This window comes from Glycine max, chromosome 19 (genome assembly GCF_000004515.6).
Source record: "Glycine max cultivar Williams 82 chromosome 19, Glycine_max_v4.0, whole genome shotgun sequence".
NCBI lineage: Eukaryota > Viridiplantae > Streptophyta > Magnoliopsida > Fabales > Fabaceae > Glycine > Glycine max.
Window position 1 is genome coordinate 688,956 of NC_038255.2, and position 16,615 is coordinate 705,570.

Sequence of the window (16,615 nt, forward strand, 5' to 3'; positions counted from 1 at the left end):
TTAGTTTTCCAAGCTCCCAATCATTTTCCTAACATTAATGAGATGACAGCATAAAATAATTGAAGACAAAAGTTACGTCTAACTAACATGCATCTTTCTAATCACTTAGCATATAAAATATTACTTGCAGCAAAAAAAAAAAGCATATAAAATATTACTAAATTAAATTATAAAAGCATTTTTTTCGTGTTATATTCGATTTACACAATAATAACTGCTCTATCGATTACGAAAATATCACACTAGAATATTACTCCCTTCCATTATAATTGTCCTCTTAAATTTTTCTACAACAAAAAAATTTAATAAATAAATGAAAAAAATATCAATTTTACTAAATTAAATACGAGGGATGTATTTGCAAAAGGTTGTTTTGATCCATTCCACGGTGAAATTTATTCAAATAAATTTAGTAGAGTTTATAAAATCAGGATAAACTACATTTATAAACTTAATTAAGGAGTTATTATCAACATACTCCTGCTTTCTCTTCCATAATTTCCATTCAATTTTCATTTCATTTCTCTTTCTTTCCCATTACAACACTTACCATGCCTGTCACTTTATTTCCTTTCCATGCTCCCTTTATTGATGACACCTTTTATCTCCTCTCAGTAGCTACTAGCTAGCATTATTGAACATTGCAAAATCAAATAAGTCATCATTAGCTGTAGTTGCATCATTACCTGTTTGATTGGCCCCCTCACGTGTTACATAATACTGTGTGTAGGGATGTTTGTAGAATTTTTCTTTTCTAAAGAAAAGTAGACATATAATATGCAGATGAGTTTCTTAATCTTTTATTTCAATACAAAATTAGTACGTGTTTTAGTAGAGCAAAACTTGTAAATCCAATAATAATATGCGGAAAATTTATAAGTTACATTATTAATTTATTATGCACATCATGTGATCAAAGTTACATTTTCTATCATTTCAACTATTGGATCATGCTATGCTTTATGTGTGTTTAGTTTAATTATTGTGACAATGACAATAATAATATTATCTAGAAGAGAAAAGTTACTTGTATTATTGTATAGCATCTAAGCAATTGCTTCTGTCTGATATCCAGAAATCCATGGCCGAGATTGAAGTAAGGGCTGCTGAGAATGTGATGGAAGCATGTGCAAGAACACCTTCCATAACAAGATGTGTGTTCACATCATCACTATCGGCTTGTGTGTGGCAAGACAATTCACAATCAGATTTTACCCCAGTTATTAATCATGCCTCTTGGAGCACCGAATCATTCTGCATAGAAAAGAAGGTAAACTTTGCACACAATGATTGAACCTTATTAATGTTATTTTGTTGTTTTCCTACTATGTATCATGTTTATGCAGATTAGAATTACATGTTATATGACACTGCCTTTTCTTTTGAATATATATATGGCAGCTTTGGTATGCTTTAGGAAAGATGAGAGCAGAGAAGGCTGCTTGGAGAATATCTAATGAAAGGGGTTTGAAGCTCACAACTATTTGTCCAGCTCTAATTACAGGTCCTGAATTTTGTCATAGGAATCCAACAGCAACGATTGCTTATCTCAAAGGTACTACTTAGTACTTACTATTGATCAAAATCAGTGCTCCAATTTCTTGTACCATCTGATGTTAATATAAAATATGTTGTAAAGTCCACATTGCTGCTTGCCTCATTAATATACCTATCTTTGAACTCGAAAACTTAATGTCAATTAATTTTAAAATGAATTAACATATTATGAGACTCTGTTGCCCATTTTTTTCTGTATCGCCCTCAATTCCTAGAGTGCAACTTATATATAAACTTTACTTAATGTCGATTGATTTTAAATGGAATCTAAAGGTTTCACGATTGCAAATGTAGGTGCACAAGAAATGTACTCTCAAGGTTTTCTAGCATCAGTGGATGTGACCAAATTGGCTGAAGCTCATGCAAGTGTATTCAAGGCAATGAACAACGAGGCTTCTGGTAGATACATTTGCTTTGACCATGTAATTGATACACATAGTGAGGCAGAGAAGCTGGCAAAGGATATTGGGATGCCTAAGGAAAAGATATGTGGAGATGCATCAAACAATTCTTCTATACATAGATTTGAATTGTCCAATGAGAAGTTATGCAGAATCATGTCAAGGCCACTCAGGTGTTACAGTGAATATTAGTAGATGAAATCATGTTATGCTTGGCTTAAAGATTTGTTTATTTAAAGGTGTGACTTTGGCTTAGGAGACTAGAAGAGAAAATAGATGAGGCATGCTTAATAGTTTGTTTAGTAATTTGTAATGCCTGTATTCATTTATGGTTTAATTATAGTATATAATTCTATTCAATTTTGGTACCAAACCATGCAAATTATCTGACTGCTGAGCTTGGCGACCATTGCAAGTAACTAAAATCAGCATGCTGAGATAAATTTGAAGAAAATGTCAACTATAAAAGTCTGCGTGTTAGATGTCAAAGATTACAACAATTGAATGGCTAAAACCACCTGAAAATTAGAAGCAATTTCAAAGATAAGGATTATGTTTTCTCAACAAAGTGACGTTAGTAGGTCCTATTATTGAATATGAAAAGAAAAATAAAATGGCTCCAGACGATCAAAATTAGGTACACAAAATGAACATGCACATATCAAAGTTAATTTCAACACACCGATAAAGTGAATATATCCTCCACTTTAGTAGAGTAATAAATGTTGAATTAAATTCTTCAAATTATGATTCATTCTTACTTTATTTCCTATAAGTAATGAATTTCGAAATTTTTTTAAGAAAGAAACTATAATTTGTCATTTACTTTAGTTCAAAGTTATATGTAACGTGGGACTTAATAATATCAACATATTTTGAAAGATTAAAATTACATAATAATTAAATTTGTGGACCTAGACCAAACTGAGTTATAATTTTTAAAGATACTTTTGTCTTTAAATAAAAAAAATTTAAAGATACTTTTGTCTTTAAATTTTGTTAAATTTAAAGATTAAAGTGATAAAGAATCATAATTTTAGATATTAAATTAATTATTTACTCACTTAATTATGATTGTTGGGAGCTGTTTATCAGCTGAAATTATGGGACACGTTGAATAGAGATTTATCGTTTAACATTATTTTGCTTTGATATCTAATCTTAAATTCCTCATGATACAAACATTGTGACAAATAATGCATGACACAGCAGAGAAAATTAAGCAGCTGATGTGTTTATGACCAATCTTTAATTTTGTTAGTATCCCTTGATATATGTAATTAAAATAAGTTGCTGATTGCAACATATTAGGAGAATCATTGTCATTTTAAATTTAGCCAAAGTCTAGGAGTTTGTTTCCCTAATTTTAGCATCACTAGTCATGTATAAAACCAACACTCTATCTCTATGTATTCCTCATTTCAATATACAATAAAAACACAGATTGGGTTCTGGTAGCCTTTTTCATATTTCAAATATTCATTTATTTGTTTTAAACATAACCTCAATAGTTTGTTCCTGTCACACCTCTAGCTCAATTTATTGTGGGTGAGGGAGGTGGATGATCGGTAAAACTGTTAGTTTATCCCTTGTTTCATTTTTTTTTCTTAAGTCATATATAATGAGTGTTTTCTAATTCATTGAGTTAGAGACTAATTTTACTTACATGATTATCGTTAACTTAAGAAAATTTTACACACGATAAAAATTAAACACAAATAAATCATTTTCACTTTTATAGACACAATGAAATTTTACACCCTTTGATGAATTTTTGGATTCCTTTGTTTCTAAAGTGTTCGTTTAATTTATATTTTTTACATAGAATAAGGAAAATTAGTAACTAGATACAAGAGTAAAAAAAAGTGAAATAATTTATAAAAATTAATGTTATTATCATGAATTTATTTTCAATTTTTGCTGCCCATTATTAATATTAACAGGAATATAAATTAAAAAAAATAATTAATATTATATTAAAAAACCAAAATAACGTTTATTTTAAAATTTATTTTTTCTTATACACAACACTTGTTATAAGACATAAGGAGTATTAAATTCATTGGAACTAATAGTGCATATCACTTGAAGCATCAAATAGAACGCATAACTAGAAGAGTAATGTTATATCATCTTTTACTCTATAGAAAATATTAAATAACAATAAATGCATTTAACATATTGAAAACATGAAAAAAATTATATTAAATATTTTTGAATAAAATATGCATTTGATCCTTCCTTATATTTTTCATCAAACTTGATTTTAGTAATTATACTTTAAAACATTCAATTTGATCTTCATACTTTAAAATTTTTATCGTTGAAGAAAAAATTAGTGAATTTAGTCTCAATACTTAAAAAAATCTAACACATTTTTTTAATTTGATTAAAATTTATTGAAAACTATAAAATCATAAAAAATAATTCTTAAATATGATGTAAGTTCTATAAAATTTTGATATTTTTAATAAATTTTAACCAATAAAATTGTGTAAGAGAAAGTACTCCTAGGATTTCTACTGTATGCTTATTTTTTTGGTGTACTTTTCATTGTATGATTTGTTCCTAGGAATAGCTCTGAAAAACAAAAACAATTACTAATTTAGGCAAATTCAATACTCTTAAATTAAGCAATTTCTATAATCCTGGTGAATTAGTTAGCGGACCTTATAAGTATATATAAAAAAATAAAACTAAGAAACTTAGTAGATGTTATAGAAAAATTTATAAATTATGCATAACTACAATACAGATGGTGGTACCCATGCTCATTTGGATCTAAGTCCTCTCTAGTTGCTACGTGGTGAAACAAGAGAGTATTTTTCCTTCTCAATTTTAAGTATAATTATGTTATACTGATTACTGAATTTATACTTTGTTTTAAATTAGGCAAAATTATGCTATGCACAGAGCATTAAACACCTGTTTTTCCTTCTGAAATTTAGGGTTAGTAATTGTGGAAAGGAGATTAAAGATGATAGCAGCATGGATTGTTTTAACATAATAATTACTAATATTTTTCATAAACTGTGTATTAAAAGATCTAAATCAGAAAAAAAAGATCAAAATTATGCTATGCACAGAGCAAAAAAGATCTAAATCAGTACTAAAATGATCCACAAGAGAAAGCAAATATAGCAGCATCAAGAATTTTAAGACAGATGAGCACAAAGGTCTCTCCCTGTCATCCTGTGTTTGAATTATCCAATAATATATAATATATACAATATTGCACCTTATAGCTAGATATTAATTTTTTCAGATATTATTGTTTAGTCTACAGTAGAATTTTCCTTCCCAATATCATCATCAACACAATTTTCTTATCTTTGGAATTCGTTGAATTTAATCCCATTTGCTGGACCATCTATATATTCATTGATTTTCACTTTTCAGTCACTACCAGATTAGTAACAATCTTCCAGAACATTATTTTTGTCATTTCTACGATATCAATTATAAACTATTTGGTGTTAATAATAATACTCCCTCCGTTTTTTTTATAAACAAACAAAACTGGTTTCATATTATTAAGAAAACTAATTAATTTTATTAAATTATATTATTTTTTTTATTAAAAATTAACATTTTTAAAATTATCTTTTGTTGGAACTTAATATTAAAATTATTTATTTTATTTTTTTTGTATTTTAATAATATAATATTTTAATTATTTATTTAAATATAATAAAACTCACGTTACATAAAACATTTAATCTATCTTGTTTTATAACACTTTATCATTTAACATAGAACATTAATAGCAGAAATTATTTATAATAATGGATAATTTTTTAGGGACCATATTTTCAAAACCTCATCATTTAGAACATGTTTTGATTGTATGGATAAGATTTGAGACATATTTAACGTATGGCTATGACATTGCTACGTTGTTGCCTGACAGCTGCTGCATGCGTACCATTCTCTTTCAATCTAAAGAGTTGTTTGATAAGTAAGAATGTAAGATTAATTACAACATTTCTTTATAACGAATTTTATATCTAAGAAAATCCTATCGGGATGTCAATAAATTAGTATTTTAACTTGTATAATGTAAAGCTTATAGTAAATAAACACTTTTGATTATATAAATTATGTTACAATTAAAATTTGTAAGAAATAAATATTTTTGAACATTTAAACTATATTATAGAAAAAGAATAGATTAGTTATAAATCAAATGTATCCTAATCATATATCAAACATCAACGTCAACATCACAGTGGTGTTTTGAATTTTAATAGTGATCCCCTTTTGCTAATATAAAGAAACTTGTTAAAAGTGATCAAAATTTAAATTTCATTGGATGTATCAACGTGCTCTAATTGATATTGAATTTGAATTTTTTAAGTTTTAGATTCGATTTTGTGGATAGAAAAACATAATTAAAAAAACAAATTTTATTATAAGTGACCGGTTATATTTTCTTATGAAAATTAAGTGAACATCAATATATCATACATTAATGTTATGATGAAGAAGAAAAAATGAAATGTTGCTTAAAATATCTATTTGTGGGCCTATTTTAGATACAAGCTATAAATGCTAATTTGGCGTTTTTTTTCTACTGGAAACATCTATTCTATGTGTGTTTCTTTCTTAGGTTAGCTGCGATTGACAGCAGAGAGATGAAATCACGTGCAGAGTGCAAATTAAACCTACCAAACTGGCAGGGCCAGAAGCAGTGATATATAACTTTATAACATATTGAAGGTCCATACTTAATTATTTGCAACTTGAAATCCCCTTTAATTAATATGATGATTTTAACTTTAAGACCTAAGTTTTGACTTATTCTTGTTTTCTTTTGCTTTTTATTCATGGAAAGAACCTACTGGGTCATTTTTAATAAAATAAAAATTCTTTTTAATTATGTATTTAAGATCTTGCTGAAAAAATACAAAACTCAGTTTTACTCCAATGAACATAATATTAGTACTTGGACACCTTTATTGAATATGAATAATTTAAAACTAAAAATTTGTTAAAATAATAATAAAAAACAATAATAGAATTTGTTAAATTAGTTTAATAATTTTGAACAATTATACTTGGCAAATATGCATTGTTATAAAATTTTGCCTTTATTTTTAACATAGTTAAAATAAATTACAATTGATTATGAGTTTTTTTTTTATCTATTCTTTCTTATGTCAACTTTTATATAAAAAAAAATTAATTTCCTTATGTCATACTATTTATATTATATTTTGATGGGTTGAATAGGTGGAACACAGGGTATCATAGGGACTTGACTATAATAATGATTATAACAAGGAAGAAGATTGGCTCACACTCAATGAGTGCAGACAACTATAAAGATTATAAAGATGCATTGAATGTGGGAAGGAATTAGTATAAAATCGTTTTATTTTATTATTTTTTTAAGTTTTAAATATATAATTGTATTAAATATTTATCTAAAAACTTTCATTTTTAATAGTATTTTTATCCGCATGAGCAATATTATTTTTAATATAAAATATATGTAAACTTTATTAAAATAAAATAATTATAAAGATATTAAAAAGTAATTAAATAATATGACATAAAAGTAAATAAAAAATGTGTATAACAATATAACTTTTAAAATAATTATTATAGAATTTAATTAAATTTCAAATATTATTAAAATATTTTTATTGAAATTTTTAGTAATAATATTAAAGATAACAATACAAATAAACATTTATTATAAGTTTATAGTTAAAATATATCAATTATTTATTTAATTTTATATTTTTAACTATATTTCTATAAAAAAAAATTAAAACTAATATATCTATTTTATATATTTAATGACAATATAAAATAAATATTAATATTTTCATCTGATTAATACTAATTTTAATGTAAGATAAATACTTTATTAATTCTTAGATTGCATTTTTTATCATTTGAATATGAATTATTATTATTATTATTATAAAATGAATAAACATAATTATCAGTGGCTGACCATTAAAGTAAAATTTAATCCAAAATAAAATCTAGAAAACAAAAAATTTTTAACTTTTTTTAAGTATATATGTTTCAAGAGAGAAGAATATATATGGAAAGATCAATAATAATAAATGTAATACGTAATATAATGAGAAAAGTGAAGAAAAATAAATCTTAAGAAATAGTAAAAAAAAATATAATAGATATTAGTCTTGAGAATTTAAAATATTAATAATATAATTAAAAAGAATACAACTCTTATCAAATGACACAATCAAAATTTATATAAAAAAAATTGATCAAATTCTTTATAATCCACTAGCTAGCAACACGAGCACATGCAGGTAATTTTTAATTGGCCCGTAAGGTACGACATTCTAACTAAGAAATAAGAATGGTCGAAGACTTCACCCTTTTGAAAACGACGTTGAAAATATAAAAGCAACTTTTCCATCGTGTGATTTTCTAACCAACTTTAGTCAATCGTTCACATATGATACATTTAGTAGATAATCATGTTTTTTAAGCTTGTAATCAAGAGATTAATCTTTAATTCTGCGAATCTGCATGTAAGAAGAATATGGGTTAAGATTTAAGAGAAATTGAGCCCTTCAAACAAATAATATCTAATTTTCTGCAGCAAAATATTCCAAGTTAAAAAAAATTACGAAACGAAGTTGGAAAGTTTAAACGAGTTTTGGAAGCTATCTCTAAGTCAATGCACATGCATGCCCTTTACAAAGTTATTGTGCTTTAGCATGAGAACCATGTTCAACTGCGTTATTAGTAAAGTAGAAAGTTACAGCAACACTAAATAGTGTTTTATTTTTCTTTTCAAAAAAAAAAAAACATAGTGTTTTGTTTTTATTGCTCTCCCTCTATTTTTTTATAAGCAAAAAAAGCTACAACTTTTTTCTCTTTTATATGTAAAATTTTGATTGATTTTACTTCATTTAAAACTACATTAAAAATACGTTTTATTTAATAAGAAGTTTATGCCTAATATTAAGTTCCAACAAAAGATAATTTTAAAAATGTTAATTTTTAATAAAAAAATAATATAATTTAATAAAATTAATTAGTTTTCTTAATAATATGAAACCAGTTTTGTTTGTTTATAAAAAAACGGAGGGAGTATTATTATTAACACCAAATAGTTTATAATTGATATCGTAGAAATGACAAAAATAATGTTCTGGAAGATTGTTACTAATCTGGTAGTGACTGAAAAGTGAAAATTAATGAATAGATGGTCCAGCAAATGGGATTAAATTCAACGAATTCCAAAGATAAGAAAATTGTGTTGATGATGATATTGGGAAGGAAAATTCTACTGTAGACTAAACAATAATATCTGAAAAAATTAATATCTAGCTATAAGGTGCAATATTGTATATATTATATATTATTGGATAATTCAAACACAGGATGACAGGGAGAGACCTTTGTGCTCATCTGTCTTAAAATTCTTGATGCTGCTATATTTGCTTTCTCTTGTGGATCATTTTAGTACTGATTTAGATCTTTTTTGCTCGGTGCATAGCATAATTTTGATCTTTTTTTTCTGATTTAGATCTTTTAATACACAGTTTATGAAAAATATTAGTAATTATTATGTTAAAACAATCCATGCTGCTATCATCTTTAATCTCCTTTCCACAATTACTAACCCTAAATTTCAGAAGGAAAAACAGGTGTTTAATGCTCTGTGCATAGCATAATTTTGCCTAATTTAAAACAAAGTATAAATTCAGTAATCAGTATAACATAATTATACTTAAAATTGAGAAGGAAAAATACTCTCTTGTTTCACCACGTAGCAACTAGAGAGGACTTAGATCCAAATGAGCATGGGTACCACCATCTGTATTGTAGTTATGCATAATTTATAAATTTTTCTATAACATCTACTAAGTTTCTTAGTTTTTTTTTTATATACTTATAAGGTCCGCTAACTAATTCATCAGGATTATAGAAATTGCTTAATTTAAGAGTATTGAATTTGCCTAAATTAGTAATTGTTTTTGTTTTTCAGAGCTATTCCTAGGAACAAATCATACAATGAAAAGTACACCAAAAAAATAAGCATACAGTAGAAATCCTAGGAGTACTTTCTCTTACACAATTTTATTGGTTAAAATTTATTAAAAATATCAAAATTTTATAGAACTTACATCATATTTAAGAATTATTTTTTATGATTTTATAGTTTTCAATAAATTTTAATCAAATTAAAAAAATGTGTTAGATTTTTTTAAGTATTGAGACTAAATTCACTAATTTTTTCTTCAACGACAAAAATTTTAAAGTATGAAGATCAAATTGAATGTTTTAAAGTATAAGTACTAAAATCAAGTTTGATGAAAAATATAAGGAAGGATCAAATGCATATTTTATTCAAAAATATTTAATATAATTTTTTTATGTTTTCAATATGTTAAATGCATTTATTTTTATTTAATATTTTCTATAGAGTAAAAGATGATATAACATTACTCTTCTAGTTATGCGTTCTATTTTATGCTTCAAGTGATATGCACTATTAGTTCCAATGAATTTAATACTCCTTATGTCTTATAACAAGTGTTGTGTATAAGAAAAAATAAATTTTAAAATAAACGTTATTTTGGTTTTTTAATATAATATTAATTATTTTTTTAATTTATATTCCTGTTAATATTAATAATGGGCAGCAAAAATTGTAAATAAATTTATGATAATAACATTAATTTTATAAATTATTTCACTTTTTTTTACTCTTGTATCTAGTTACTAATTTTCTTTATTCTATGTACAAAAAATATCTTATGTAAAAAAAATATCTAATAAGATATTTATTATGAACGGATGACACTAAATTAAACGAACGCTTTAGAAACAAAGGAATCCAAAAATTCATCAAAGGATGTAAAATTTCATTGTTTATAAAAGTGAAAATGATTTATTTGTGTTTAATTCTTATTGTGTGTAAAATTTTCTTAAGTCAACGATAATCATGCAAGTAAAATTAATCTTTAACTCAATGAATTAAAAAACACTCATTGTATATGACTTAAGAAAAAAAATGAAACAAGGGATAAACTAGCAGTTTTACCGAACATCCACCTCCCTCACCCACAATAAATTGAGCTAGAGGTGTGACAGGAACAAACTATTGAGGTTATGTTTAAAACAAATAAATGAATATTTGAAATATGAAAAAGGCTACCAGAACCCAATCTGTGTTTTTATTGTATATTGAACTGAGGAATACATAGATAGAGTGTTGGTTTTATACATGACTAGTGATGCTAAAATTAGGGAAACAAACTCCTAGACTTTGGCTAAATTTAAAATGACAATGATTCTCCTAATATGTTGCAATCAGCAACTTATTTTAATTGCATATATCAAGGGATACTAACAAAATTAAAGATTGGTCATAAACACATCAGCTACTTAATTTTCTCTGCTGTGTCATGCATTATTTGTCACACCCCCCTTTAATGCATGCTCCTTTTTCATGATTTCAAGTTGTCCTCTGAACTTCTCAAACAAGGGTTTCTCCAGAGCCTTTGTAAAAATATCAGTCAGTTGTTCCTTTGTATGAATCTTCCTCAAGTCAATCTCCTTATTCATCACCTTTTCTCTAACAAAATGGTAATGCACTTCTATATGTTTGGTGCGCCTATGAAAAACTGGATTTGATGATAATTTAATGGCACTTTCATTATCACAAAAGAGCTCCATTGTGTAATCTACTTTGTGTAACATATCTCCAACTAAGCTCTTTATCCAAATGCTTTCTTGTGCTGCAAGAGTGGCTGCCATGTATTCTGCTTCCATGCTTGAAAGAGCTACAATACCTAGTTTTCTGCTACACCATGTAATTGCTGCTGAACCAAACAAGAAACAATGGCCTGAGGTTGATCTCCTATCATTTGTGTCACCAGCCCAATCTGCATCTGTGAAGCCAATCAACTTCAGTTCTTTGTTTCTTCCATACTTCAGCCCAAATTCTTCTGTCTTCTTCACATATCTCAGAATACGTTTTGTAGCTATCCAATGAGGCACTCGAGGTTTTTGGACAAATTGTGAGATAACACTAACAGAGTATGCGAGATCAGGTCTAGTAATGGTTAAGTAAATTAAGCTTCCAGACAACTTTCTGTACAGGTGTGGGTTCTCCAGTGATTTTCCGTCTTCCTTTAGTAGCTTCAGGTGAATTTCCATGGGAGTGGAAGCCTTCTTTGCTTCATTCATCTGATATTGATTTAACAGATTTTTAGCATACCTTGACTGAGAAACAAAGTATCCATCCATGAGCTTCTCAATCTCCAACCCCAAAAAGTATTTAGCTTCCCCTAAATTCTTCATTTCAAAACGAATAGCAAGCTCCTTTCTCAGTTGTGCAATCTGTTCTTCATCACTTCCAGTTATAATCATATCATCAACATATAAAAGGATTACAATATATGCACCTGAATTATTTTTGATGAAGAGACTTGAATCTGCATCTGAAATTTTGAAACCGCCAAACATAAAGTATTGTGAAATCTTCCCATACCAAGCTCTTGGAGCTTGTTTGAGGCCATAGAGAGCCTTTTTCAATTTACACACATAGCTAGGATGATCATTTGAAACAAAACCTTCAGGTTGCATCATGAAAATATCTCTATCTAACTCACCATACAAAAATGCATTTTTAACATCAAGTTGCCACAACCTCCAATTCATTTTAGCAGCCAAGGAAATCAAGGTTCTCACAGTAGCCATCTTTGCTACTGGACTAAATGTTTCTTCATAGTCCAGTCCTTGATGTTGAGAAAATCCCCTTGCCACCAATCTAGCTTTAAATATTTCTGTGGAACCATCAATTTTTCTTTTTAATCTGTACACCCACTTACATGAAACGGGTTGGCAACCAGCTGGCTGGGGGACTAGATCCCAAGTTTCATTCTTCAATAGTGCATCAATTTCCTCCCTCATTGCTTGCTGCCAATTATCATTATCTTTAGCTTCTTCGTAACTACTTGGTTCTTTTTCTTCTTGAGTGCCAGTGAAGAAAACATGAGTTACAGAGCATTGAATTACTCTTGTTTCATAATCTTTTAAATATAATGGAGGTTGTTTTCTTCTATCAGACCTTCTTACTTCTTCTGCATCTATTTCAGCTGACTCAATGCTTTCCTCTCCTTGTTGCTCTACGTTAGTAACTGGTTGCTCATCTACATCTGCAACTGGTTGCACTTCTCCTCTGAACTCATCAGTTGAGACAACCTTTTCTTTAGCTTTCCAAGAAGAAATCTCATCAAATACTACATTTCGAGATGTAACAAATTTCTTAGTAATTGGATCCATACATTTCCACCCTTTTCTATAAGGGTCATAGCCAACAAAGATGCATTTCTTGGCTTTTGGATCTAATTTGCTTCTTATTGTCTTTGGAATATGTACATAGCAGATGGCTCCAAAGACTCGAAAATAATCCACTGCTGGTTTTTCCCCATAGAGTAGCTCAAATGGAGATTTCTCTTTGCCTGGCCATGGAGGCAACTTGTTGATTACATGACAAGCACATTGAATTGCTTCTGCCCATAACTCACGAGGCAGATTTTTGTCATGTATCCATGACAAGCTCACTGAAGTTAGATGAGCTAATTTCCTTTCAGCCATTGCATTCTGCTGCGGTGTATCTCGACAAGTAAATTGCCTCTGGATCCCTTTGTCATGAAAAAAAGCCGTGAAATTAGTTGAGTTGAACTCACCTCCATTGTCACTCCTCAAGCATTTGATTTTTGCATCAAACTCCTTCTCCACCATGTCAGAGAAAATAACAAACTTCTGTGCAGCTTCACTTTTCTCCTTTAGGAAATACACCCAAGTATATCGAGTGTAATCATATACTATCACCATAGCATATTTACACCCACTGTAACTAGGTGTTTTTGTCGACCCCATTAGATCTATGTGTATAAGTTCGAAAGGAATGGTTCTTTGTCTGTTGGAACTTTTAAATGGCAGCTTGTGAGCCTTGCCAAACTGACATCCTTGGCAAACAACTTCCTCCTTCACCTGTTTCAATTCTGGAAGCCCATCAATAAGCTTATTAAATGCTATAATTTGTAGCATTTGATAGCCTACATGTCCAAGTCTGGCATGCCACAAAGTAGGACTATCAACTTGGCTGGTTCTTTTGAAATATGCCTCTCCTGCAAATAAAACAAACAAAGAATCCTTCCTTTTTCCTTCCAATATGATGTCAGCATCAATATTTCTCACATCATTCAAGATTTTGATGCTATTAGGGCCAAAAAGAACATACTTTCCTGAGCTGGTGATTTGTGAGACAGAAATGAGATTTTTCTTCAAACCAGGAACATGATAGACATCACTCAGCTGAACTTTGTTGTTGCCAGCATTGATCTTTACGGTTCCCTCCTTCACCACGGGATGTGTTGTGTTATCAGCAGTGACTATGACTCTATCTCCATTGTGATGATGCATTTCAGAGAAAGTTTGAGTGTTCCCTGTTACATGATGTGAGCAGCCAGAGTCTAAGATCCATTCCTTTTGGTAATCTATGTAATTTACGAGTATCTCCTTCTGTCCAGCCCTTCTATCCTCGATGGTGAAGCATTGATCCCATCTAAATGACTCAAACGAGTCATCTTCATTTTCTTCATATGCTGCATTCACTTTAGAGAGTCTAGTTCTGCAATTTCTTCTTATATGACCCGGTCTGCCACATCTGTAACATTTGACACTCTTTCTCTTCAATTCTGCCTCCTCGTTGTCTTGGCTATGTGTCTTCCCTTTGAAGAGGAGAACAGATTCAGCCTCTTGTGCAGGTGACGATGAAGATTCCTGCAGAAGAGCTTCTTGATTTGTGAGAAAATTTTGTAGCTCCTCCAATGATGGTTGATTGGTCCATCCTTGAATGAACATGATAAATGGAGAATACTACTTTTTCAAACCCCTGATGATGTATCTCCTTCACCTTGCTTCACTGATTTTCTCACTCGGAACTAGCTCAAAAATTTTCACACAAAGATTTTTAATCTTTAAGAAGTATTCAGCAATTGTAAGATTACCTTGCACTGTGGATGCAAGTTCATTTTCCAGCAACTGCAATCGAGCAACATTTTTCTCTAGATACCATAAAACAAATAAATGAATATTTGAAATATGAAAAAGGCTACCAGAACTCAATCTGTGTTTTTATTGTATACTGAACTGAGGAATACATAGATAAAGTGTTGGTTTTATACATGACTAGTGAGGCTAAAATTAGGGAAACAAACTCCTAGACTTTGGCTAAATTTAAAATGACAATGATTCTCCTAATATGTTGCAATCAGCAACTTATTTTAATTACATATATCAAGGGATACTAACAAAATTAAAGATTGGTCATAAACACATCAGCTGCTTAATTTTCTCTGCTGTGTCATGCATTATTTGTCACAATGTTTGTATCATGAGGAATTTAAGATTCGATATCAGAGCAAAATAATGTTAAACGATAAATCTCTATTCAACGTGTCCCATAATTTGGATCTCTAGCAATTTCAATTGACGATTTTGTCTTGGAAAATAAAAAAACATGTTCTGTTGGCACAGTGACCCACATGGAGAACTAAGCAGAAGCTGAATGAGGAATGCTTCAAATAACTATGTGCTCGTGAGTGAATGATCAAATGAGTAGTAAATAACAAAAATTAAATAGTGATATAGGTTGACAAAAAAAAATGCAGTACCTTTGATATTATAGTTTAAGAGTAAACAGTGTATATAAAAGATTTTTATATTATTATTTAATAACAGCATATTGTGTATGGTAACTTGATTGGTTTTTACAATAGTTATATTAAAAATCATACTAATAATAACAATGACTTATAATTAGTTGATAATATAAATTTTTACACTAACTTTTTTTAAACAATTTTTTTAGACTAACAATGCATAACAATTAAACTCATTTTAATAAGAAATTAAATTACATTTCAATTATCTATACTCCTTCCATACTCAAATTTAAGAAAAAATACATAATTTCAACATTGGTTTAGGATGTTAGTTAAGTTGATTTAATTTTGTTGATTTCATATAAAAAGAACTATATTTCTTAATCATATCTATTGAAGATGATGCACTTGAATTAACTTCAGGACATTATTCTATAACAACATATAAAGGAAATGTCTCATTTACACATTTACTTAAACGTCTTTCCTCTTTAACTAATGCTATAATTTCCTCACCCTTATTAGAATAATGATTATAAATAGGTTAAATTAATTAAAATTTATTTATATTTAAGTGGACTAAACTTGGGCATTTTTTTGTTATATTTAAGTCTGGAAGAAGTATTATTTTTTAATGAGAATTTTAGATATAGGTGAAAGTTTAATTCAGATAGAGCACAAAAATATTTATATTCAAACATAAGATATTCATAGGCCAATGAGTATCTTATTATGTTTTTTTATAACATATTTGACCATTGGAAAAGGCTGGCGATTGGCATAATTAGCATTTACACATCAACACTAACTTTCTTTGATATTGTCTAGTTTGTTTGTTTCCTCTTATACTTAGACTTTAGCTTTGTCTGATTTTGCTGCTCCACATGTCCAAAAGATGATCTATTTCGCATTGCCGTCATCTACGCAATTAAAATCTATTTGCCAAGAAACAAAAACAAGAGACGAAACTAGTTGTTG

General features: G+C 28.5%; 1 protein-coding gene across 1 annotated transcript; it reads left to right on the forward strand.

The window, feature by feature from the left end:
- Positions 1-447: 447 nt before the first annotated feature.
- LOC100775262 (cinnamoyl-CoA reductase-like SNL6) lies at positions 448-2,318 on the forward strand. Its single transcript, XM_003553773.5, has 3 exons — positions 448-1,270; positions 1,402-1,555; positions 1,852-2,318. The coding sequence occupies exons 1-3, from the start codon at positions 1,082-1,084 to the stop codon at positions 2,148-2,150; spliced, it is 642 nt and encodes a 213-aa protein (XP_003553821.1). The 5' UTR covers positions 448-1,081; the 3' UTR covers positions 2,151-2,318.
- The last annotated feature ends 14,297 nt before the right edge of the window (positions 2,319-16,615 follow it).